At 42.6% G+C, this 21,738-nt stretch overlaps 1 protein-coding gene across 2 annotated transcripts in view; it reads right to left on the reverse strand.

Moving 5' to 3' along the window:
- Positions 1–21,738, reverse strand: part of carm1l (coactivator-associated arginine methyltransferase 1, like) — a 197,873-nt gene that overhangs the window by 39,356 nt on the left and 136,779 nt on the right. For both annotated transcript variants that reach the window (XM_072516891.1, XM_072516892.1), the window contains exons 6-7: positions 20,409–20,586; positions 17,848–17,938 (exon numbers count right to left, since the gene is read on the reverse strand). In XM_072516891.1, coding sequence (XP_072372992.1) covers positions 17,848–17,938; positions 20,409–20,586 — 269 coding nt within the window. The remainder of the gene's footprint in view (positions 1–17,847; positions 17,939–20,408; positions 20,587–21,738) is intronic.

Here is a 21,738-nt window from a genome sequence, read left to right on the forward strand (position 1 = left end):
TCCTGTGACTCTTTACATAATACTTTTCCAGTTTGACCGTGTGCCTTTAGAATGACCATTGACTCTGGTTTAGCACAGTGGGCTAAATAGCTGGCTTGTAATGCAGAACAATGCCAGCAGCACGGTTCAATTCCCATACCGGCCTCCTTGAACATGCGCCGGAATGTGGTGACTAGGGGCTTTTCACAGTAACTTCATTGAAGCCTACTTGTGACAATAAGTGATTATTATTATTATTATACTCCAATTCCTTTAGCCAATCCACGTCAATGGTTTACACAAACTACTCCTTAGGGTTTTTAATCCTTCTTTCACCAAGAGTACTGGAAGAATGTTCACATATTTGTTATGATCCCAGTTGATGTTAGAATTGGATGGGAAGATCCCAGGATGGAACCCTGGCTAAAAGACAGTAACTTATACTTTAAAAAAAAAAATGTGGAGGAACAGAGTCATAGGTTTGCTAATTATTTTCAGCAACATTAATCATGAAAAGTTGGATTATTATACAATATTCCTTTACACACCCGTAGCCTAACAAATACACAGATTTAAAGATTAACATGGATTACAAAGTACATCTTAAATTACAATGGTCTCATTATTACAAAAATTCCCTTTGAAACACACAAAGTGACTGTGATCAAGTACACATTCCGCTCTAAACCCAAGCTAGTGTCTGTGGCTTTCTCTTCAGAATGTCATACTAGAGGTTCCAAACTCCACTCCCAAAAACACACGTTAAACTCTCATCTCAAAATAATGTTTTCCCTCAGTGGTTTGCATTCTGAAATCCAGTCCAGGTTTTACAAATGACACTTTCAAGCAAAGCTTCCACTCCACCTTTAACAGCGAATCCAGTTGAGGATTTTGCACCAACCTGTTAGGATTTCTTTGTCTTGACTGTTATGCAAACTGCTCACAATTGCATTAACTTTTGATTCACAGACCATATTAAAATGGCATCAGATGTTTCAGCTACCTCTGAAATCTGCTGACCCATTTTAAATCTAGTTACTGCGATGGTCTCAAACTGCTCTGGCTTCCAGTTAAAACTCAGAACGAAGGAAGGTGGCCTCCTGTTGCTAAGCAAAGCCCCTGCTACAACTATTTATTCTTCATGGCATAGCTCTCTCTAAACACAATGCAAACACAGTTGGAATTGAAAGCAACCCCCGTACATACAAACAGCTTTGTCCAGCATAACTCTAACTGCAAATTTTACCCTTCCAGGCACGAAAACTTTAAATTAAACCCATCGAAAACTATACCTTATTTCTAATGTTTAGCAATAATATAAATCTCTTAAACCTACCTTTATTTGCCTAACACCACCTCCCCCTTTGAAAGGAAGAAATTATCGTAATCATAAAGATTTTTTTACACTGGTGTTACATCCATTTTACACAAACTTAACATGATAAATATCTAACCACATAACTTATTACATCCTACAAGTACAGTTTTACAATTCCACGTCATATTATACAATTGCAATGAATTAACCAAAACAAAACTTTAACAGCATCATCAGAATCTATACATGGTAGCATTATCATAGCTCAAGTCTTGTGTTTCTTTTTCTTCTGATTTCCAGTTTTCAATTCTGAAAAAAATGTTTCATTTAAGTCTACAGTCCAATTGTCCTTTTCCTCACTTGTAGGCACAGTTCCATTCTCAAGCCCACTTTCCAAATTTGCATGTGGTAAATTTGTGTTTCGATTTAACACAGTCAAAATATTATTTTTGCTCATTAACATCTCTTTTCTTTGTGTCAAAATCTCTTTTAGCTTTTCCAGAATGTTGTTAAGATGCTTATGTTCATTCAAAATAGTATCATACCCTTGCTTTGTTTGTTGTTTAAACTTTTTGTAATCCTGTTGTTTCTCCCAATCCCATTTCAAACGAGTCATTTTCAATTCAGTTTGAGCCATGTCAAATCACTTCATCTCCCTGAAGTTTCATAGTTCGTTCTAATCCTTCAACATTTTTGCACAATTTGTGAACTATCTCAGTCCACTTCTCAGTAGAATTTGAATGGTCTTTGACAAACTGTTCACTTTCAACTACTGCATCTTGTGTAGTGTCACCAACAAGAATTTTTAAATGAGTGTCTCTGGTCATTGACGCAGAAAGATCACTTTTCAATTTCAGCATTTCTGGTTGACAATTTGTACATTACAATTTTCCATGTACTTTCTTATTGTCCATAACTTTGATACATCAGTAGTATTACTTGGATCAGTTTTTCGCTCAACTGTATCAGTATTCCACAATGGGTTTAAATTCGCAAGAACAACTTTTGAATTGTGGCACTCCATACCATCCATCTTCTTTTTCATTTCCTCCATTTTGCGTTGAAGTTCAAAAAATGGGATTGTTCTTCTCACTATGAAGTTCTAACAGTTTGTTAGCTTTGCTTTTTAATTCAGCATTCAACCAATTATTCGGATATATCAAAACCTCCTTTTCTCATTCAAGACATTTTCCATGATACTTCATAACTACTTCTGATGCTTGAGGTCCATCAAGGTTTAAATGAGGATCACCTCTGCCCAGTTTGCTTTTTCAAGTTTATCCTTTAGGTACCTTAAGTCTCCCATCAAATGTTGCATTTTTCCTTACAGATTCTCAATTGTTCACATCAGTTCTTTTTTTTTCATCCACAAACTCATCTTTCCTATGTGCATGTTGATTTTCTGTGTTAATAGTTTTTTTTTTTCAAATTCACATGCCAAATCATTACCTAGGATGAAATCTATTCCTTCAATAGGTAATTTAGCAATAATTCCCACCGTAACAATTCCAGGTCCAAAATTACTTCTTAAATTAACTATACACAAAGAAACAGTTTCATCCCTTCCACTAATATCCTTCATTAATACATTTTCCTTCATTAAACTTCCAAGAATGCAAATTGTATCATTAGCTACCATCATGATTGATTGCTCCTGTATCTCTCAATTTTAAATGTTTACTTATTTTGTTAAACGAGTAAGGAAAAACCTCTCACAAAAATCCCAAACCTCCAAAAGTCTGACTTCCTTCACCAATACTCAAATATTTCTCTGATCTTGAGACCTATCCCTCCTTCTCATTGATTCTGAAGAAGCATGTTTCACCTGCCCCACTGCTAAAATTTTAACAACCGTTTCTTTTTCAGTTGCTTCCTTTCCTACTACTGCAATTGGTCTTACATTTAGTTTCCAACAATTTGCCCGAATATTTCCCACATTGTTACAATGGAAAGGTTTAGAATGTCACTTCAACCCCCAGCACCTTCCTTTTTGATCCAAGGTGAAATTTCCTGACCATTCCCAACTGTTCCATCTCTTTCTTGACTACTTGTTTTCTTTTCTCCTTCCCACTTTCTGTTTTTCTCTGGTTTAAAAGGATGCCGGGAAAAAGATTTGGTTCTATGGACCAATTCAACACTGACATTCCCTCCAACTTAAAGTGACGCCTCAGTTGGTTCCACATCTTAATCGTCGATAATACCACCGGGCTCTGTGTATTTCCCCAGGGCAAACGGAGAGGGGCCGTCACCATGGCTCCCAGGCTGGATCTTCTGCAGGACTCCTCCTCCATCCTAACCCACTCTGCACCCTTCCCCCCTCATCGCCTCACCGTCTCCAAATAATAATGAAGGTGGCTCAGGAGTGCCAACCCCCATTTCTGCCTCTGTGGTAGGGCTCTCTTTACCCTCGGCACCTTTCCCGCCCAAACAAACTTTGAAATCACGGTCTCCAATTTCTGAAAGAAAGGCTTCGGGAGAAAAATCGGGAGGTCCTGGAAAACAATCCGGAACCTTGGTAGCACATTCATTTTTACGACCTGCACCCTCCCTGCCAGCATCAAAAGCAGTGTCTCTCTTGAGGTCCCCTCTAATCTCCTCCACTAACATTATCAAATTCCATTTATACATCGTAGCCTGTTCCCTCATCACCTGGATCCCCAAATGTCTAAACACTTCCCTAGCCACTTTAAATGGCAGCACCTCAGCCCCACCGCATTCACCGGAACTACCTCGCTCTTCCCAACATTCAACTTATACCCCGGGAAGGCCCCAAACCTTTCCAGTATTCCCACGATCCTATCCATACTCTCCAGCAGGTCTGACACAAACAAGTCATCAGCATATATCGGTACCCTGTGTGTTCTCTACTCCCCCTCACAATCCCTCGCCACTCTGCTGATCCCCTAAGGGCCATCGCCAAGGGTTCAATCACTAGCGCAAGTAGCAATGGCGACAATGGACACCCGTCTCGCACCCCTGTGCAGCCCAAAACTTTGTGAGCCCATTCCATTCATGACTACACTTGCCACCGGAGCCGCATATAACAAGCGCACCCACGCAGCGAACTTTGGTCCAAACCCAAACCTACCCATAATTTAAAATAAATACCTCCACTCCACCCAATTAAAGGCCTTCATGAAGCATTGGAGAAATGAGAGCTGCCAGAGACATTAGCGCAGGCGTCGATTACATTAATCCTGAAAAAGGGAAAGAATCCGCTGGAGCGTGGGTCACATAGGCCCATTATGCTTCGCTCTTGAATACTGACAAGAAGGTGCTGGCCAAGTTGATGGTGGGAAGGTTGGAGGGGTGTGTGCCACAAGTGGTGGCAGAGGACCAAACGAGCTTTGTAAAGGGCAGGCAGCTCTCCAGCAATATCAGAAGGCTATTGAATGTGATAATGATACCGTTGGGGGGGGAGCGGGACGACGACCAGGTACCAGAAGTTGTCTGTTGTCTCAATGGGAGAAGGCCTTCATTTCTATTCCTCTTTGTAATTGAATTTTAGCCAATTCAATTGCCTTACTCTTTGGTGAACTTGATCTATCAGGTGATCCTTGCAATTTTAAATGTTTTGCTATTCTTTCAATAATCTCAGGTTCCTTACACCTGTCAATTCAGTTAACTGACCCTTGATTACTTTCTGTAAACCAAAGTTACATGTTCAATTTTTAGGCAAGTCTTAGCAATTTCCAATGCCATTTTAGATTCTAACCTGGGCAATATACCTCACAGTAACTCCAGTTCTTTGTCCAGAACCTCAGTACCTTGCATTTCTTAAGGATTCGCAAATCCCACTATTTAACAATAAATCCCAGAACAGGTTTTACTATTCAGCATCCAGTAACTTGCTTTCCACAATTCAAAATCCCCAAGAAATTATTACTAACCAGCATGAAATAAGTCTTTCTCCACATTTTGAAATCCTGCAAGAGCCCTCACTTTTTTGTTACGATCCAGTTGATGTTATAACTGGACGGGACAACCCCAATGGGATCCCAGAATGGGACCCCGGCTCAAAGGCCGTAACTGTAATTTGAAAAAAAACCATGGAGGGACGGAGTCACAGAACTGCTAACTACTTTCTCAAAAAAAATTTAGAGTGCCCAATTATTTTTTTTCCAATTACGGGACACTTTAGCGTGGCCAATTCACCTACTCTGCGCATCCTTTTGGGCTGTAGGGGTGAGACCCACGAAGACAGAAGGAGAATGTGCTGATAGTGACCCGGGGCTGGCATCGAACCCGGGTCCTTAGCGCTGTGAGGCAGCAGTGCTAACCACTGCACCACCATGCTGCCCTAACTACTTTTAACAAGAAAAGGGTTGTTATTCATGAAATGTATTATTATACAATACTCCTTACTTCCCCCTTAGCTGAACACATTTACTTGGAATTATATATTGACATGGATTGCAAAGTAGATCTGCAATGGCTTCAATAATACAAAAAAAATCATTTTTAAGCACACAAGATGACAGTGGTCATGTACACTACCACACTAAACCCAAATTAGTGTCTGTGGTTTTCTCCTCAGAATCCCCAGATGATTGTCTCATGAGAGTTTCCGAATGCCACTCTCAAAAACACATGTTAAATTCTTCACTCATAATAATACTTTCCCTTGGTGGTTTGCAGTCCGAACTCCAGTCCAGGTTTTACAAATGATACTTGCAAGCAAACATTCCATTCCACTATTAACATTAATCTAGACCAGGATTTTCCACCAACCCCATTAGGATTTCTTTGTCTTGACTGCTGTGTAAACTGCTTACAATTGCATTAATTTTTGATTACACCAGGCTGTATTAAAATGCCATCAGATGTTTCATCTTCCTCCGAATTCTGCTGTCCCACTTTAAATCTAGTTACTGTGATTGTCTCTTTAACTCAGAACACTTTTTTAAAAAACTATTCCATGAATTCTTCTTTACAATACCTTGGACTCTGTTCACTTGACTCCAGATTTCTTAGACAGTCTTTCTATCCCAATTATCTGGGCTGTAACTTGTACTTTAGGAAGCTTGCCTCTTTGCAGCACCCATCCTGTCCAGTCATTCTTCTGGCAGAGTTGAAAGGTGGTCACTCTCAGAGATCCTGTCTCCAACTGCTCTGGCTTCCAGTTAATACTAAGAACAAAGGAAGGTGGCCTCCTGTTGCTAAGCATCACCCTCGCTCCTACTATTTATTCTTCACACCGCAGCCCTCTATAAACACAATAGAAACAGTTGGATCTTAACCAACTACCACCATACAAACACCTTTGTCCAGCATGAATCTAACTACAGGTTTTACCCTTCCAGATGCAAAAACATTGGGCGCGATTCTCCCCCCCCCCCCCCCATGGCGCGTGGGAGAATCGCCAGGGGGCATCGCGTGAATCGCGGCACGCTGCCCCGACCCCCGTGCGCGATTCTCCAACCCCCCGGAAACCAACGGCGCGCGATTCGCACCGGGCCGCTCGGAGAAGCGTCGAGCGCCGATTCTCCGGCCCGGATGGGCCGAGTGGCCGCTACGACACGACAGGTTCCCGCCGGTGCCGTCCACCCCTGGTTGCTGCCTGCGGGAACGCTGGAGGGGGCAGCCTGTGGGGGGGGGGGGGGGGCTCCTTCACCGGGGTAGCCTCCGATGGGGTCTGGCCCGCGATCAGGGCCCACTGATCGACGGGCCGGCCTCTCCCCCCGGGCCTACCTCCTTCCGCACGCGACCCCAGAACACCGGTGCCATGTTGGTGAGGGGCTGGCGTGCGTAAGACGTTCCCCGCACATGCGCAGGATGGCGCGGCTCAACTGCACATGCGTAGGATTGGGCGCCGCGTAAGGACGCTGGAGTGGCGTGAACAGCTCCAGCGCTGTGTTGGCCCTCTGTGGGGGCCAGAATCGGTTGTGCCCAGACCCTGTTTGCGCCGTCGTGAAACGTGACAGCGTTCACGATAGCGCGGGCACTTGGTCCGCGCCGCGGAGAATCGCCCCCATTAAATTTAACCCACTTAAAACTATATCTTATTTCCAATGTATACCGATACAAACAAAAATTCCTTAAAATTACCTTTATATTCTTTACATTTTACTTCTTGTTCACATATCCTTTTCTACTTCTCTCTTGACACTATTAATACATTTTTTGACATATTGATGTACAATTTTCAGCTAAATTGCTGCCTTCTTCCTTCTCCTTAGAAGCTGTTATCGGCAGTATCAATGGAAAAGCTAAACAAAAATGTTTGTTGCAGCAGTCTACAAACTACCACTTAAATACAGGTTAATAATGCAACTTCACCAGTTGCTTCATGTGTCATGAGAATGTCACTTTAAGAAATGTTTATCTGCTCAAGTTACTGCAGTGATGTCAGAGTGTGGGTGGAGCTGAGCTCTGCTTTTTAGTTTTGCTTTGAGAAAGGTTTGGGTGTGTCTGTGTTTTTTGGTTTTGTTTTAGTGTTGGAGTTGAAGCCAGCCAACGAAGGTGTAATTTTGATCTCTCTGCAATCTAAAGACTATCTCTTGATCATTTGGTGAATTCAGAGTGATAACTGTTCTCTGAATTTAAACCTGATGTGCTTCTGTTAAAAGTTTTATTTCAATGTCTCATGGATGTTAAAAGGAAAGTTTAAGGATTACTTGGTGTTGTATTCTTTGTGGGTTGTATTTGAATTGATGGTTGCTAAGATGTTCACTGTATGTTTTAAAAAAGGTCAACTTGAGTTCATAGAATAAACACTGATTTGCTTAAAAAAATACTTTTCGATTTCTGCTGTACCACACCTGTAGAGTGGGCCGTGTGCTCCCCATACCACAATCTAGTAAAAGTCGTGGGTCAGGTGAACTCCATGATACACTTTGGGGTTCTCTAAACCCTGGCTCATAACAATTTGGGGGCTCTTCCGGGATAAAATTCTACCTATTGGATTGGCTTAGTGAACTTAAAGACAGTGAGGGGTGAGCATATTGTGGTTGCTTTTCAGGTGTGGTATTTCAGTTAAGTAGCGAGTGTGTTGTGGACAATGGCTCTTTCAGAGGTTCTGAGGTTTTTGGGGGTGGAGATGGTCACACGCAGTACCTTACGGACAGAGACTAAAAGCAGACTGTTGGATTTGGCAAAAACATTGCAGTTAACATTACCTGACAAAATGTGAAAAGATGAGGTAATTATAACGGTGGCTAAGCATTTAAAATTGCCTGAGATACAGTCTGACTCATTGGAAATGGCAAAAATTCAGTTACAAATTAAACAAATGGAACATGAGAAAGAATTAAAGCAACTTGAATACGAAAGAGATAGAGAGGAAAAAAGAGAGAGAGTTTGAACTTCGGAAAATGGCCATGAAACATGAGTCAGTTAAGATTGGCTCATTTAAAGAGAAATGTACAGTTATGAGGATAGTGATGAGGATAAAGAGAAAGAGTGTCATAGTCAAAGGCTTGGTGGCGATCTATTTAAATATGTCCAAGCATTGCCAAGGTTTGACGAGAAGAGGTGGAAGCCTTTTTCATTTCATTTGAGAAGGTAACTAACCAAATGAAATGGCCACAGGACATGTGGGTATTACTGATTCAAACAAAGCTGGTAGGTAGGGCGAGTGAAGTGTTTGCATCACTGCCGGAAGAGGTATCTGGGACGTATGAGAAGGTGAAAAAATCCATCTTAGGTGCATATGAACTAGTGCCTGAAGCTGACAGACAAATGTTTAGAAATTTAAGGAAAGAATTTGGTCAAACATACATGGAGTTTGATAGGATCAAATTTTGATAGGTGGATAAGGGCTTTGAAAATAGACCAAACGTATGAAGCTCTCAGAGAAATTATACTTTTGGAGGAGTTTAAAAATTCAATTCCTGATGTCGTGAGAATTCATGTGGAAGAACAGAGGGTTAAAACTGCGAGATTAGCAGCAGAAATGGCAGATGATTATGAATTAGTTCATGAATCAAAGCTTGGTTTCCGACATCAGTTTCGGCCTGTGGGGGATAGAAACTGGGGACATGAGAAATACTCAAGTGGTAGTGGCAAAGGAGATCTGATGGGAGATAATAAGGAGAGTGTACCTCAGATTTAAAAAGAAATCCAGGAGGGTGGAAATGAAATGAAAAGTTGCAAATGTTTTCACTGTAATAAACTAAGCCAAGTAAAGTCACAGTGTTGGTGGTTGAAGAAAAGCCCTGGGAAGGCTGATATGGTAAAACAGGATACGACAGTGGGGTTTGTTAAAGTGGTAAAGGAAAGCCCAAGTGAAGCGAAGGAGGTGCAAAAGATTGTACAGCCTGATCAAGAGGTGATTGATAAGAAGGTGCCAGATGTCTTTAAAGAATTTACTTGTGTGGGTAAAGTTTACTCATGTGTATCAGGAGGAGCAGGTAAAGAAGTCACAATTTTAAGAGATACGGAAGCTAGTCAATCTTTAATGGTAAGAGATGAGGAGTTTTGTAGTTTGGGAAGAATATTGCCAGAAAAGGTGATAATATGTAGATTTCAGGGTGAGAGGAGTAGTGTTCCATTATATAAGGTAAGGTTGGAAAGTCCAGTGAAGTGTGGGGAAGTGGTAGTAGGAGTAAGAGAGAAATTATCTTGTCCAGAAATACAGTTTACCTTGGGTAATGATAAAGCTGGATCGCAGGTGGGAGTGATGCCTACTGTGGTTGATAAGCCAGTGTAAAATCAGGTAATTGAAATGTTGAAGGATGAATATCCTGGTATTTTTCCGGATTGTGTAGTTACAAGGTCGCAAAGTCACAGGTTAGGACAAGAGGAGAAATCAAAGAGTGAAGATGAAGTTGAAGTGCACTTATCAGAAACGATTTTTGATCAGATGGTTAAAAAAGAACAAGAACAGGTGGAGGATGAGGCGGATATTTTTAGTTCAAGAAAATTGGCGGAGTTACAACAGAACGATGTAGAAAAAAACGGATGTATCAAAAAGCATATACGGAAGAGGAATTTGAGTGTATACCAGAGTGTTATTACCGTAAAAATGATGTCTTGATGAGAAAATGGAGACCTTTACATATGCAGGCGGATGAAAAGTGGGCAGAAGTTCATCAAGTAGTATTGCCGGTAGGGTATAGAAAGGAGGTGTTTCGAGTTGCACATGAGGTTCCAGTGGGAGGTCATTTGGGAATAAGGAAAACTCAAGCTAAAATCCAGAAACATTTTTATTGGCCTGGACTACATAAAGATGTAGTTAAATCTTGTCAATCATGTCACACATGTCAAGTGATAGGGAAACCTCAAGCAGTGATAAAACCAGCGCCCTTAATTCCCATTCCAGCATTTGAGGAACCTTTTACAAGGGTCCTAACTGATTGCGTAGGACCGCTTCCTAAAACGAGAAGTGGGAATCAATATCTTTTGACTATAATGGATGTGTCTACTAGGTTTCCCGAGGCCATTCCAGTATGTAATATTACAGCTAAAAAGATTGTGGAGGGGTTACATAAATTCTTTACGAGATATGGACGACCCATAGAGATACAATCGGATCAAGGATCGAACTTTACCTCAAGGTTATTCAAAGAAGTTATGGATAGCTTTGGAATAAAACAATTTAAATCAACTGCATACCATCCAGAATCACTGGGAGCATTAGAAAGGTGGCATCAGCCATTAAAGACAATGTTGAGGGCTTATTGTCAAGATTATCCAGAAGATAGGGATAAAGAAATTCCATCAGTCCTTTTGAACTAATTTTTGGTCATGAGGTAAGAGGACCACTTAAATTGACTAAGGAAAAATGGTGCGTGAGAAATCGGAACTTACATTATTGGATTATGTGTCAAATTTTAGAGAACGATTAAATAGAGCAGGTGAATTGGCTAGACAACATTTAAAAGTTGCACATAATGTGATGAAACGGGTAGCGGACAGGAAATCCAAAGTTCGTAGTTTTGCCATTGGAGATGAAGTTTTAGTATTGTTACCAGTGGCCGGTGACCCTTTAGAAGCAAGGTTTTGAGTACCACATCAGATTGAAAGGAAATTAAGTGAGGTGAATTATGTGATAAGAATGCCGGATAGAAGGAAAACTCACCGAGTGTGTCATGTGAATATGCTTAAAATGTACTTTGAAAGGGAAGGAGAGAAAAAGGAGGAGGTTTTAATGATTTTAACTCAAAGTGACAAACCAAATCCAGATGTCTTTGAATTTGACATAGCTCAAATTAAATTGGAAAATGAGGATTTTCTTAAAAATTGGGATAAATTGTTGAGTTATCTTCCAGAGGAAAAACGGACTGACCTGAAAGAATTATTGATATCACATGGGCAAGTTTGTAGAGATAAATTGGGAAGTACTAAAATGGCTATACATGATGTAGATGTGGGAAATGCTGTTCCAATTAAACAACATCCATATAGACTTAACCCTTTAAAATTGGCACAGGTTAACAAAGAGATCGACAGTATGGTTAAAAATGGCATAACTTAAGTGGGTTGCAGCTAATGGATCTCACCCATAGTGATGGTACCTAAACCAGACGGTACCCAGACGCGTGTACTATAGAAAGGTTAATGCAGTAACAAGAACGGACTCTTATCCTATCCCACATTTGGAGGATTGCATTGAGAAAGTGGGACAGTCAGCCTTTATTTCCAAACTGGATTTACTTAAAGGTTACTGGCAGGTACCTTTATCCGAAAGGGCGAAGGAGATTTCAGCTTTTTGACTCCAGATGGAATATACCAATTCAAAGTTATGCCATTTGTCATGAAAAACGCCCCAGCCACATTTCAACGGTTAACTCACAAAGTTGTTTCAGGATTGCCCAATTGTACGGTATACATCGATGATCTGCTAATTTTCAGCCAGGCATGGACAGAACATTTGAAACATCTGGTGGAGTTATTCGATCGACTTCAGGGGGCGGGTTTGGTGATAAACCTAGCCAAAAGTGAATTTGGAAAGGCCCAAGTCACTTTCCTTGGCCATACAATCGGACAGGGTCGAATGGTCCCACGGGATGTGAAAACAAAAGTTATTGGGGAGTTTCCGATACCCTCGACACGACAGGAAATAATGCGATTTCTTGGTATGAGTGGATTTTACCGGAAATTTGTACCGGATTTTAGCAGTGTGGCCGCTCCACTGACGGACTTGCTCAAGAAGAGTAACAAATTCCAGTGGACAGCGGAGTGTCAACAGGCATTTGACGGCCTGAAGGCTGTGTTAACCACTGCTCCTGTGTTAGCCATCCCAAATAATACGAAACCATTCAAAGTGGTGGTTCATGCGAGTGATGTGGGTGTAGGTGCAGTCCTTCTACAAGATGACGGCGAAGGGCTAGAGCGGCCTATTGGTTATTTTTCAAAGAAACTGAATTCTCATCAGAAAAAGTATTCCACGATTGAGAAGGAGACTTCTCAATCCCCCCCCTCTGACTATCCACTCTGTCTATGCCCCTCATAATTTCTATAGACCTCTATCTGGTCGCCCCTCACCCTCCGTCGTTCCAGTGAGAACAAACACAGTTTATTCAACCGCTCCTCATAGCTAATGCCCTCCATACCAGGCAATATCCTGGTAAATCTCTTCTGCACCCTCTCTAAAGCCTCCACATCCTTCTGGTAGCGTGGCGACCAGAATTGAACACTATACTCCAAGTGTGGCCTAACTAAGGTTCTATACAGCTGCAACATGACTTGCCAATTCTTATACTCAATGCCCCGGCCAATGAAGTCAAGCATGCTGTCTGCTTTCTTGATTACCTTCTCCACCTGTGGTGTCCCTTTCAGTGACCTGTGGACCTGTACAACTATATCTCTCTGACTGTCAATACTCTTGAGGGTTCTACCATTCACTGTATATTCCCTACCTGCATTAGACCTTCCAAAATGCATTACCTCACATTTGTCCGGATTAAACTCAATCTGCCACCTCTCCGCCCAAGTCTTCAAACAATCTAAATCCTGCTGTATCCTCTGACAGTCCTGATTGCTATCCGCAATTCCACCAACCTTTGTGTCGTCTGCAAACTTACTAATCAGACCAGTTACATTTTCCTCCAAATCATTTATATATACTACGAACAGCAAAGGTCCCAGCACTGATCCCTCCGGAACACCACTAGTCACAACCCTCCAATCAGAAAAGCACCCTTCCATTGATACTCTCTGCCTTCTATGACCTAGCCAGTTCTGTATCCATCTTGCCAGCTTGTACCAGTCTGCCATGAGGGACCTTGTCAAAGGCCTTACTGAAGTCCACATAGACAACATCCATTGCCCGACCTGCATCAATCATCTTTGTGACCTCTTCAAAAAACTCTATCAAGTTAGTGAGACACGACCTCCCCTTCACAAAACCGTGCTGCCTCTCGCTAATACGTCCATTTGCTTCCAAACCCTGGATTATCCTTGCTACCCTTCTTAAATAAAGGAACAACATTGGCTATTCTCCAGTGCTCCGGAACATCACCTGAAGACAGTGAGGATCCAAAGATTTCTATCAAGGCCTCAGCAATTTCCTCTCTAGCTTTCTTCAGTATTCTGGGGTAGATCCCATCAGGCCCTGGGGACTCATCAACCTTAATATTTTTCAAGACGCCCAACACCTCGTCTTTCTGGATCTCAATGTGACCCAGGCTATCTGCACACCCTTCTCCAGACTCAACATCCACCAATTCCTTCTCTTTGGTGAATAATGATGCAAAGTTTTCATTTAGTACCTCACCCATTTCCTCTGGCTCCACACATAGATTCCCTTGCCTATCCTTCAGTGGGCCAACCCTTTCCCTGGGAATCCCTTGCCTGTCCTTCGGTGGGCCAACCCCTTCCCTGGGAATCCCTTGCCTGTCTTTCAGTGGGCCAACCCTTTCCCTGGCTACCCTCTTGCTTTTTATGTACGTGTAAAAAGCCTTGGGATTTTCCTTAACCCTATTTGCCAATGACTTTTCGTGACCCTTTTTAGCCGTCCTGACTCCTTGCTTAAGTTCCTTCCTACTTTCATTATATTCCACACAGACTTCGTCTGTTCCCAGCCTTCTAGCCCTGACAAATGCCTCCTTTTTCCTTTTTGACGAGACCTACAATATCTCTCGTTATCCAAGATTCCTGAAATTTGCCGTATTTATCCTTCTTCCGCACAGGAACATGCCGGTCCTGAATTCCTTTCAACTGACATTTGAAAGCCTCCCACATGTCAGATGTTGATTTACCCTCAAACATCCTCCCCCAATCTAGGTTCTTCAGTTCCTGCCTAATATTGTTATAATTAGCCTTCCCCCAATTTAGCACATTCACCCTAGGACCACTCTGATCCTTGTCCACCAGCACTTTAAAACTTACTGAATTGTGGTCACTGTTCCGGAAATGCTCCCCTACTGAAACCTCTACCACCCGGCTGGGCTGATTCCCCAATACCAGGTCCAGTACAGCCCCTTCCCGAGTTGGACTATCTACATATTGTTTTAAGAAGCCCTCCTGGATGCTCCTTACAAACTCTGCCCCGTCCAAGCCCCTAGCACTAAAGTGAGTCCCAGTCAATAATGGGGAGGTTGAGGTCTCCCATCACAACAACCCGGTTGCTTTTACTTGCTTATTTCACTTGCCCTCCTTCATATACATGCATCATATAACCAGTTCAAGAAACAGTTTTAAACAATTGACTGCTTATTACAAAATTTTAGACAACATGGTTAGTTGCAGGCCTATGCTATTAATCTACAAAACATTTTTTGTCTAAATGCCATAGGAATTAAACCACCTTTCAACACAATGAGGACAAATCTGACTTCCAAACCCTTCCCAAGGAAGATAAAAGTGACCTTCCAGCCACGAAAGAATAATTCAGAATTCCATTCCCCCCTTTATTTAGCCTTTCACTTCATGGAATTCATTCTCGCTCCCCACAGAGCTGAAGTCTGCTTCCTGTTTTGAACAGATTTGGGCTGATTCCTGAAGTAATCCATACTCCCAGACTATAAACAAGCACATTCTCCCCAATCTACTGAGAAATAACTTGGGTCCAATCCAATCTCTCATCCACAAGCAACTCTGCATTATTTTCCAATACGAGCATAAAATTAACTCATTGTAGCAGCCCCCAACCCACTCCAAAGATACAGAATTAATTTCCAATGACAAGAAGATTAGCCCTGGCTCTATGCCACTCAAAGCTTCCCAATGTTATGTTGTCTTTTTTCCACACCTACCTACCCTTTCCTCTCCACCCCTTATCCTTCTTCCCTCTCTCCTTCCCTTACCCTGTGTAAAGAAATGTGCCACTGGCTATTGCCACAGGTTGCTTCATCATCTTCTGTTGTCCTTTTACACCTCCCACTCCACGCACCCCACTTCTGCATTCTTCCTCTCCATCTCACAATCCTCCATCCCTGCCTTACCTAAATCCTCTTCATCTCCTGGATCTTACGGCTTTCTACACTGCCTGACCCGAATACTGGACTTTTGTGTCATCATTCCACATGCAAAGGCACAAGACATTTTATATTGTGTGTGTGTCATTGTCAATACATCAGGGCTACATGTGGCAACTGTTCTGATTCTACAGGTGTAACTGCCTCCCAAATCTGTTCCCATCTATCCTGTAACTCTAAGTTTGAATCCCTCCAATCAGGTTTCAACTAATGCCATAGTAATGTAACAAATCTTATCAAAATCACAAATGACAACCTATATGCCTGTTATAAAAGTAAACTATTCCTCCTCGACCTGTCTACTGTCTTTGACATGATTGACCACATACATGATCCTTTGTCAATGTCTCTCCACTGTTGCCTTGCTGGATGGGACGGCTCTGACACGGTTCCATTCTTATCTAATTGCAGTCAGCAAATCACTTGCATTGGCTTCTCTTCCTGCACCATTACATCTGGAGTCCCCAAGGATCTAGCCTTGGCCCCCTCCTACTTCGCATATACATGATATCCCTTGTCAATGTCATCCGAAAGCACTGCATTCTGGTTTAGTACACTGAGCTAAATCGTTGCCTTTTAAAGCAGATCAAGGCAGGCCAGCAGCACGATTCGATTCCCGTACCAGCCTCCCCGAACAGGCGCCGGAATGTGGCGACTAGCGGCTTTTCACAGTAACTTCATTTGAAGCCTACTTGTGACAATAAGCGATTTTCATTTCATTAGCATATACATTTCTACTGACAGCACCCAACTCTACCTTACCACCACCTCTCTGGACTCTGTTGCTAAATTATCAGACTGCTCATCTGATATCCAGTGCTGGATGAGCAGAAACCTCCACCAGTTAAATATTGGGAAGACTGAAGTAATTGTTTTCAGCTCCTGCTTCAAATTTCAATTGCTAACTACCAACTCCGTTCCTCTCGCTGGCAAAACACTGCCGTTAAGCCAGACTGCTCGCAACCTTTGTATTACATTCAGCACCACGTTGAGCTTCTGGCCAGCATGAATACCGCCATTTCCATCTCTGTGACGTTGCTTGTCCCAGCTCATTTGCCAGTGAAACCCTCAATCACGCCATTTTTATCTCTCGACTGACTTATCCAACTCATTACTGGTCGTCACTTGCTGATCTTCCACATTCTACCTTTTGTAAGCTTAAGTTCACCCAAAACTCTGCTGCCATCTCTTAACTCATACAAAGTCTTGGTTCCCTTTGACTTTGGGTCGAGCAATGCCTTTTCAGACCCCTCAGTGGTCTCACCCCTCCCTATCACTGTACTCTCCCCCCAGTTCCACAATCTCCAAGATATTGGTGTTCCTCTAATTCTGGCCTTTTGCGCACCCCCAATTTTAATCGCTCCACCATCGGCGGCATACCTTCAGATGCTCGGCCCCAAGCTCTGGAATAACCTCATACTCATCTCAATTTCTCTAACACGCTTTCCTCCTCTACGACATTCCTTAAAACCCACCTCTTTGACCAAGCTTTTGGTCCTCTAGCCTAATATGTCCTAATGTGGCTCGATGTCATATTTTGTTTTAGAATGCTCCTGTGAAGCGCCTTGGGACGTTTTGTAACATTGAAATCAGCATATAAATATAAGTTGTTGTTGTAAGTTGTTACTGCTCTTATTGGTCATCCTAAGGAAATGACACACAGGCAAGGTGAGACTTGTGAGATAGAAGTTTCTGAATGAAAACAAATTACATTGAAAGCTGTGCCAAATAAGGCAGCAGAGAGCAAGACAAGTGCAAACACTTCCAAGACTGGATTTTGAACTTTGTTTAAATAGCAGACAAATACATTTTGCACTTCTTAAATACAGTTAAATACAGGTTCCAAAAAATAAACACAGTGGACTTGCTCTGTGCTGTGATGTTGGAAAAACTGTGACCAGAATTAATTACCGTTGCAACAGGATCCCTTTAATAGGCAGCTAAACATAATTCACCAACCAAAGCTAAGCTTTCAGACATCCATGCATAGATATGTTAAGTTCACTAGATTGCTGCATTTATAAAGTATATCTGACCTTCCATGATTCGATGCATAATGCATTTAAGTGGGAGAGATTTTTTAAAAAGCATTTAGTCATAATCTGCTCATTTCCTTAGAAAATAAGTTGTCCTCAAATAGTTTACAGATGGTGATATCAAACATGGCCAGAGTCTCTCGTGAGGACATACCAGAAATTTGCCCTCGTGTAGTGTTCCATGTAAAGCTGCTCATCAGAAAACGGAGCTAGATGAACATCACCAAAAGTAGGAAACATCATCCCTAAGAAAACATACACAGCAGGGGGGTAAACATACTAGCTTGAACAGGGCTGTAATAGTGAATATAAATAGTGCCTTATTTTAAGGGATATCTAGTGCTATCACTATTTTCACTATAGCCTAATAAGTAGAAAAGCAGTCAGGGTGTCGGACTCTCTGGTGCCTCCTCTGGCATAGGCAGGGTGCTTGGCATTTCCCTACAGTCATTAAAAAAACACCTGGGAAACAACGCTCACAAACTTAGTCTCACTACTGAGTTCCAATGTAGTGTGCCACAACATGAATATGTGCTCTAAATAGAAATTAGGTCTGGTATTGCAGTTGGTTAGAACATTGTCTTTTGCCTCTGGACCCTAGGTTTTAATGCAGCCTTACGGAAAATCATCCCCTGCTACCAGCAGTAAGAGACCAAACTAAACCCTTTAAATTTGTGACTTCAACAACTTTTAAAGCTATTCAGTTCAGGCAATATAAAGCTTTCCACAATTCAGGAATTAGATACATTGCCCCAGGAAAGCAAAAAAGGAACTATCACAACAGGCCTCAAACTTTCTAATACAGTAAAAACACACTGGGTGGAACTTTCTGGTCCCACCAACAGCAGAAATTGCAATGGGCGAGAGTGGTTAATTTGGTGGGAGGCAAAAGATCTGTTGGAATTTTGTTCTCCCGACTTTCAAAGTTGGTTAAAGGTGGGTTGAGCTTTCCAACTAACAATGTCGGGAACCCCATTTGCATGCATTAGCAGCTCATGTATGCCCATTTAAAAGCCACCTCACAGGAGTTAAGTTCACCCTCCAAATTAAGTTTGCCAACAGTGAGAATTTAGAGCATTCAGTATTACAACTGTATACAAGTGTCGTGCACCTGGTAAGCTGCACCTATTGCAAGACTTTGGATGTCAATAGATGCCACTTTTATCTTCTTGGAGACCTTGCGCAGCTTCACTTATATCGAGTGCCAGTATCTACAGCTGCTCCAAGGCTGGACATGGAAGAGAGGCTAAGTGGGGAAGGGGTTGGTTGGAAAAGAGTGTCTGGTAAAGGGAGACCAGCTTGCGGGGAATGTGTGTGTGCGCGCAAGGAAGGGGGAGGGGTGAGAAAGAAGGTGTCATAGAAGGTGGGGTCAGTGGTCTTGGCTGTGGGGTCCTGCAGGATGAGGTCAGGGGGCTGGGGGTAGGAGAGAACAGTCACAATCAGAGGGGGGAGTGGGATGAAGTAGGGTGGCAGGTCCAGGGTGAGAATTTAGTAGGTGTAGGTCGCATGTATGAACAGGAGAAATACCCATATCCAGGATATTCTTCACCTGGAAAGGGTGGTTTGGGGATGCCATGTTGAGATGAAGGTCATGCGAAGGATTTCGCATTTGTCTGCTCGCTATGAGATGGAGGGAAACCTATAAAGAACATGCTGAATTTATCACATCAATTCATCCACTGATCCACGGGGACATCGATGATGCAGTCTGCAGGCAACCGTGCCTTGGTAATACTCTCATCCAGATAAGGAGGAGGGCCCATCGCAGGTGGCATTTGGCCCGGAGGAACAAGGGCCTGGGCAGCAAGAGGGTCCATGGCCTCACGGTCAAAATGCTGGTGAAAGGGGTGCACTGCAACAGTGATCATTGGCCTGACCATGGGTGTATCTCAGTTGGTGTTCTTATTTAGAAATGAGCAAAATGCAATCCCGTATATCCTGGGATGTGGTTGTTCACATCTGCCAGCTTCTCCAGTACAAGCTGTGGCCAACAAGCACTTGAGGAATTATGTGGAGCACCTGGCCTGTATTGAGTGAATGGCTGTCCGGGAGCCAATTAAACATGGTGCCAGGACCTTCAACTCCATAAGTTAATGGTGGGACAGACGGCATTCTGCATATCCCACCACTGGATTCACTATGCGCCTCGCGGATGGATAACTAATGAGCTGAAACGGGTGGCGCAGTGATTAGCACTGCTGCCTATAGCGTTGAGGACCCGGATTCGATCCCACCCCCAGGTCACTCTGTGCAGTTTTCACATTCTCCCCATGTCTGTGTGGGTCTCACTCCCACAACCCAAAGATGTGCAGGTTAGGTGAATTAGCCACGCTAAATGGCCCCTTAATTAGCAAAAAGGTATTCAGTGCTCTAAGTTTATTTTTTTTTTAATTAATGAAATGAACAGTGATGTTTGGAAGTGTCCAGCTGTTCCATCACCCAGCAGGAACCACGCTAGCTTTCCTGCTGACTACCAGGCTCCAGAATGGAAGATTATGCTCTCTGCTGGGGCAGAACAAAGGAAGCTTCACTTTGTATCTACCCTGATTTCCAAAGCCTCCCTCAAAACCTCACCCCTCCTTCAAAATATTGTTACATGATTTAATTATTCACCTCCCATTAGCATCAATACCGCAGCTGACGTCACACCCCACCCTTAGACAACTTATAAACATTCTGACTACAAGTTAGATATTTCTGTGTGTATTGACCTACCATTTGGTTTCAGCCATTTTTTTGCATGCAGGTAGCTTTCGAGCATTCTCTCATTAAATAACAAATATCCCATAGGTTCTGAAATAATGATGTCCACTTTCTCAGGAATAGTAATTTCCTCGATTTTTCCTTCCAGGATCATTACCCTTCCTGAAAGATTGTTACTTTTCACTAGAATCTGAAGATATAAACAGAAAGCAACATCTTAGCATAGATTGATATCACAAGCAGGTGTCACTTGCTGCGAGCAAACCTACATTGTACTTAAAAATTGGAGAGACAGAAGCGAAGAATGAGAAAAGACAATTTACCACATCAACCTCACGATTTAATTCTGTGCACAAAAAAAAACTTAGCTATGTATGTTTTCCTCCTGCCTTGGCATCAAGTCTTAGTTCTTTCAGTTTCTATTGGATTGGGAACTCGGTCTGTCACTTTATTTGGTGCTAAAAGATAAGTTCACATTCAGAGTACTGGAGTTTGCTTCACTGGGGAACTTCATAGAGCTCCACTCCCAACGTGAAGCTTTACTGATGGTGGAAACAGGTCAGACAATTTATGCTGCAATGCTGTGGTTGCCCTCCATCACCATGGTCATTGCTGGCAAGGTTTAGTGCCATATCAACAACTGCCTGTGAAACATTTATCAGTAAATCACCTCTGGCTAAGTATGTAGCTCATGATTAGAATTCATACTCCTTACCAGGGTGTACCCTGGCAATGTGCTTGCAGCCTCACAATCCATTATGCAGGACTCTCCCAGCAGCAAGGCTTAAAGACTACCCCCCCCCCCCTCTTGATTGTGGCTACTCCCCCTCCTCCTCTGTAATCTCACCAAGACTCACCTGACTAGCCCCTGAAAGCCCACCCCACTCAGTTCTCCTCTGTGCCTCAAGCACAGTTTCTGGTCTGGGGCCTGTTGCAGTCTCGGCAGTGGTCACCACTCCGGGTGGCATAGCTGGGGCTGAAGAGCTGCAAGGCCTCAGACAAGCAAAGCCACGACTTCAGGGAACAAATTGCCTGAGCTAACTAAAATAGAAATGTGGCTTCTGGAGCTGGTGAGGCAGGCGTATCTCTAACCTTCCAGTCGGTAGGTGGGGTCACCGACTCTGCGTTCAACCCAACAAATAGCTTCAGACATTGCTAACCGTAGCAAATTACTAATGCTGATATTCTGAGTAAATGTTTAACTGTTAACATTATAGTAAGACGAGCTCCATTTTAAAATTTGCTAAAAGAGCAATGACAAATTTAGAAAGTAAAAGACAGCATTTCAATATGCAACATTAAGATATTACTAGAGGCAATGCATTCGAACAGTACACCTTCC

The sequence above is a fragment of the Scyliorhinus torazame genome, chromosome 9, assembly GCF_047496885.1.
Source record: "Scyliorhinus torazame isolate Kashiwa2021f chromosome 9, sScyTor2.1, whole genome shotgun sequence".
Lineage (NCBI taxonomy): Eukaryota > Metazoa > Chordata > Chondrichthyes > Carcharhiniformes > Scyliorhinidae > Scyliorhinus > Scyliorhinus torazame.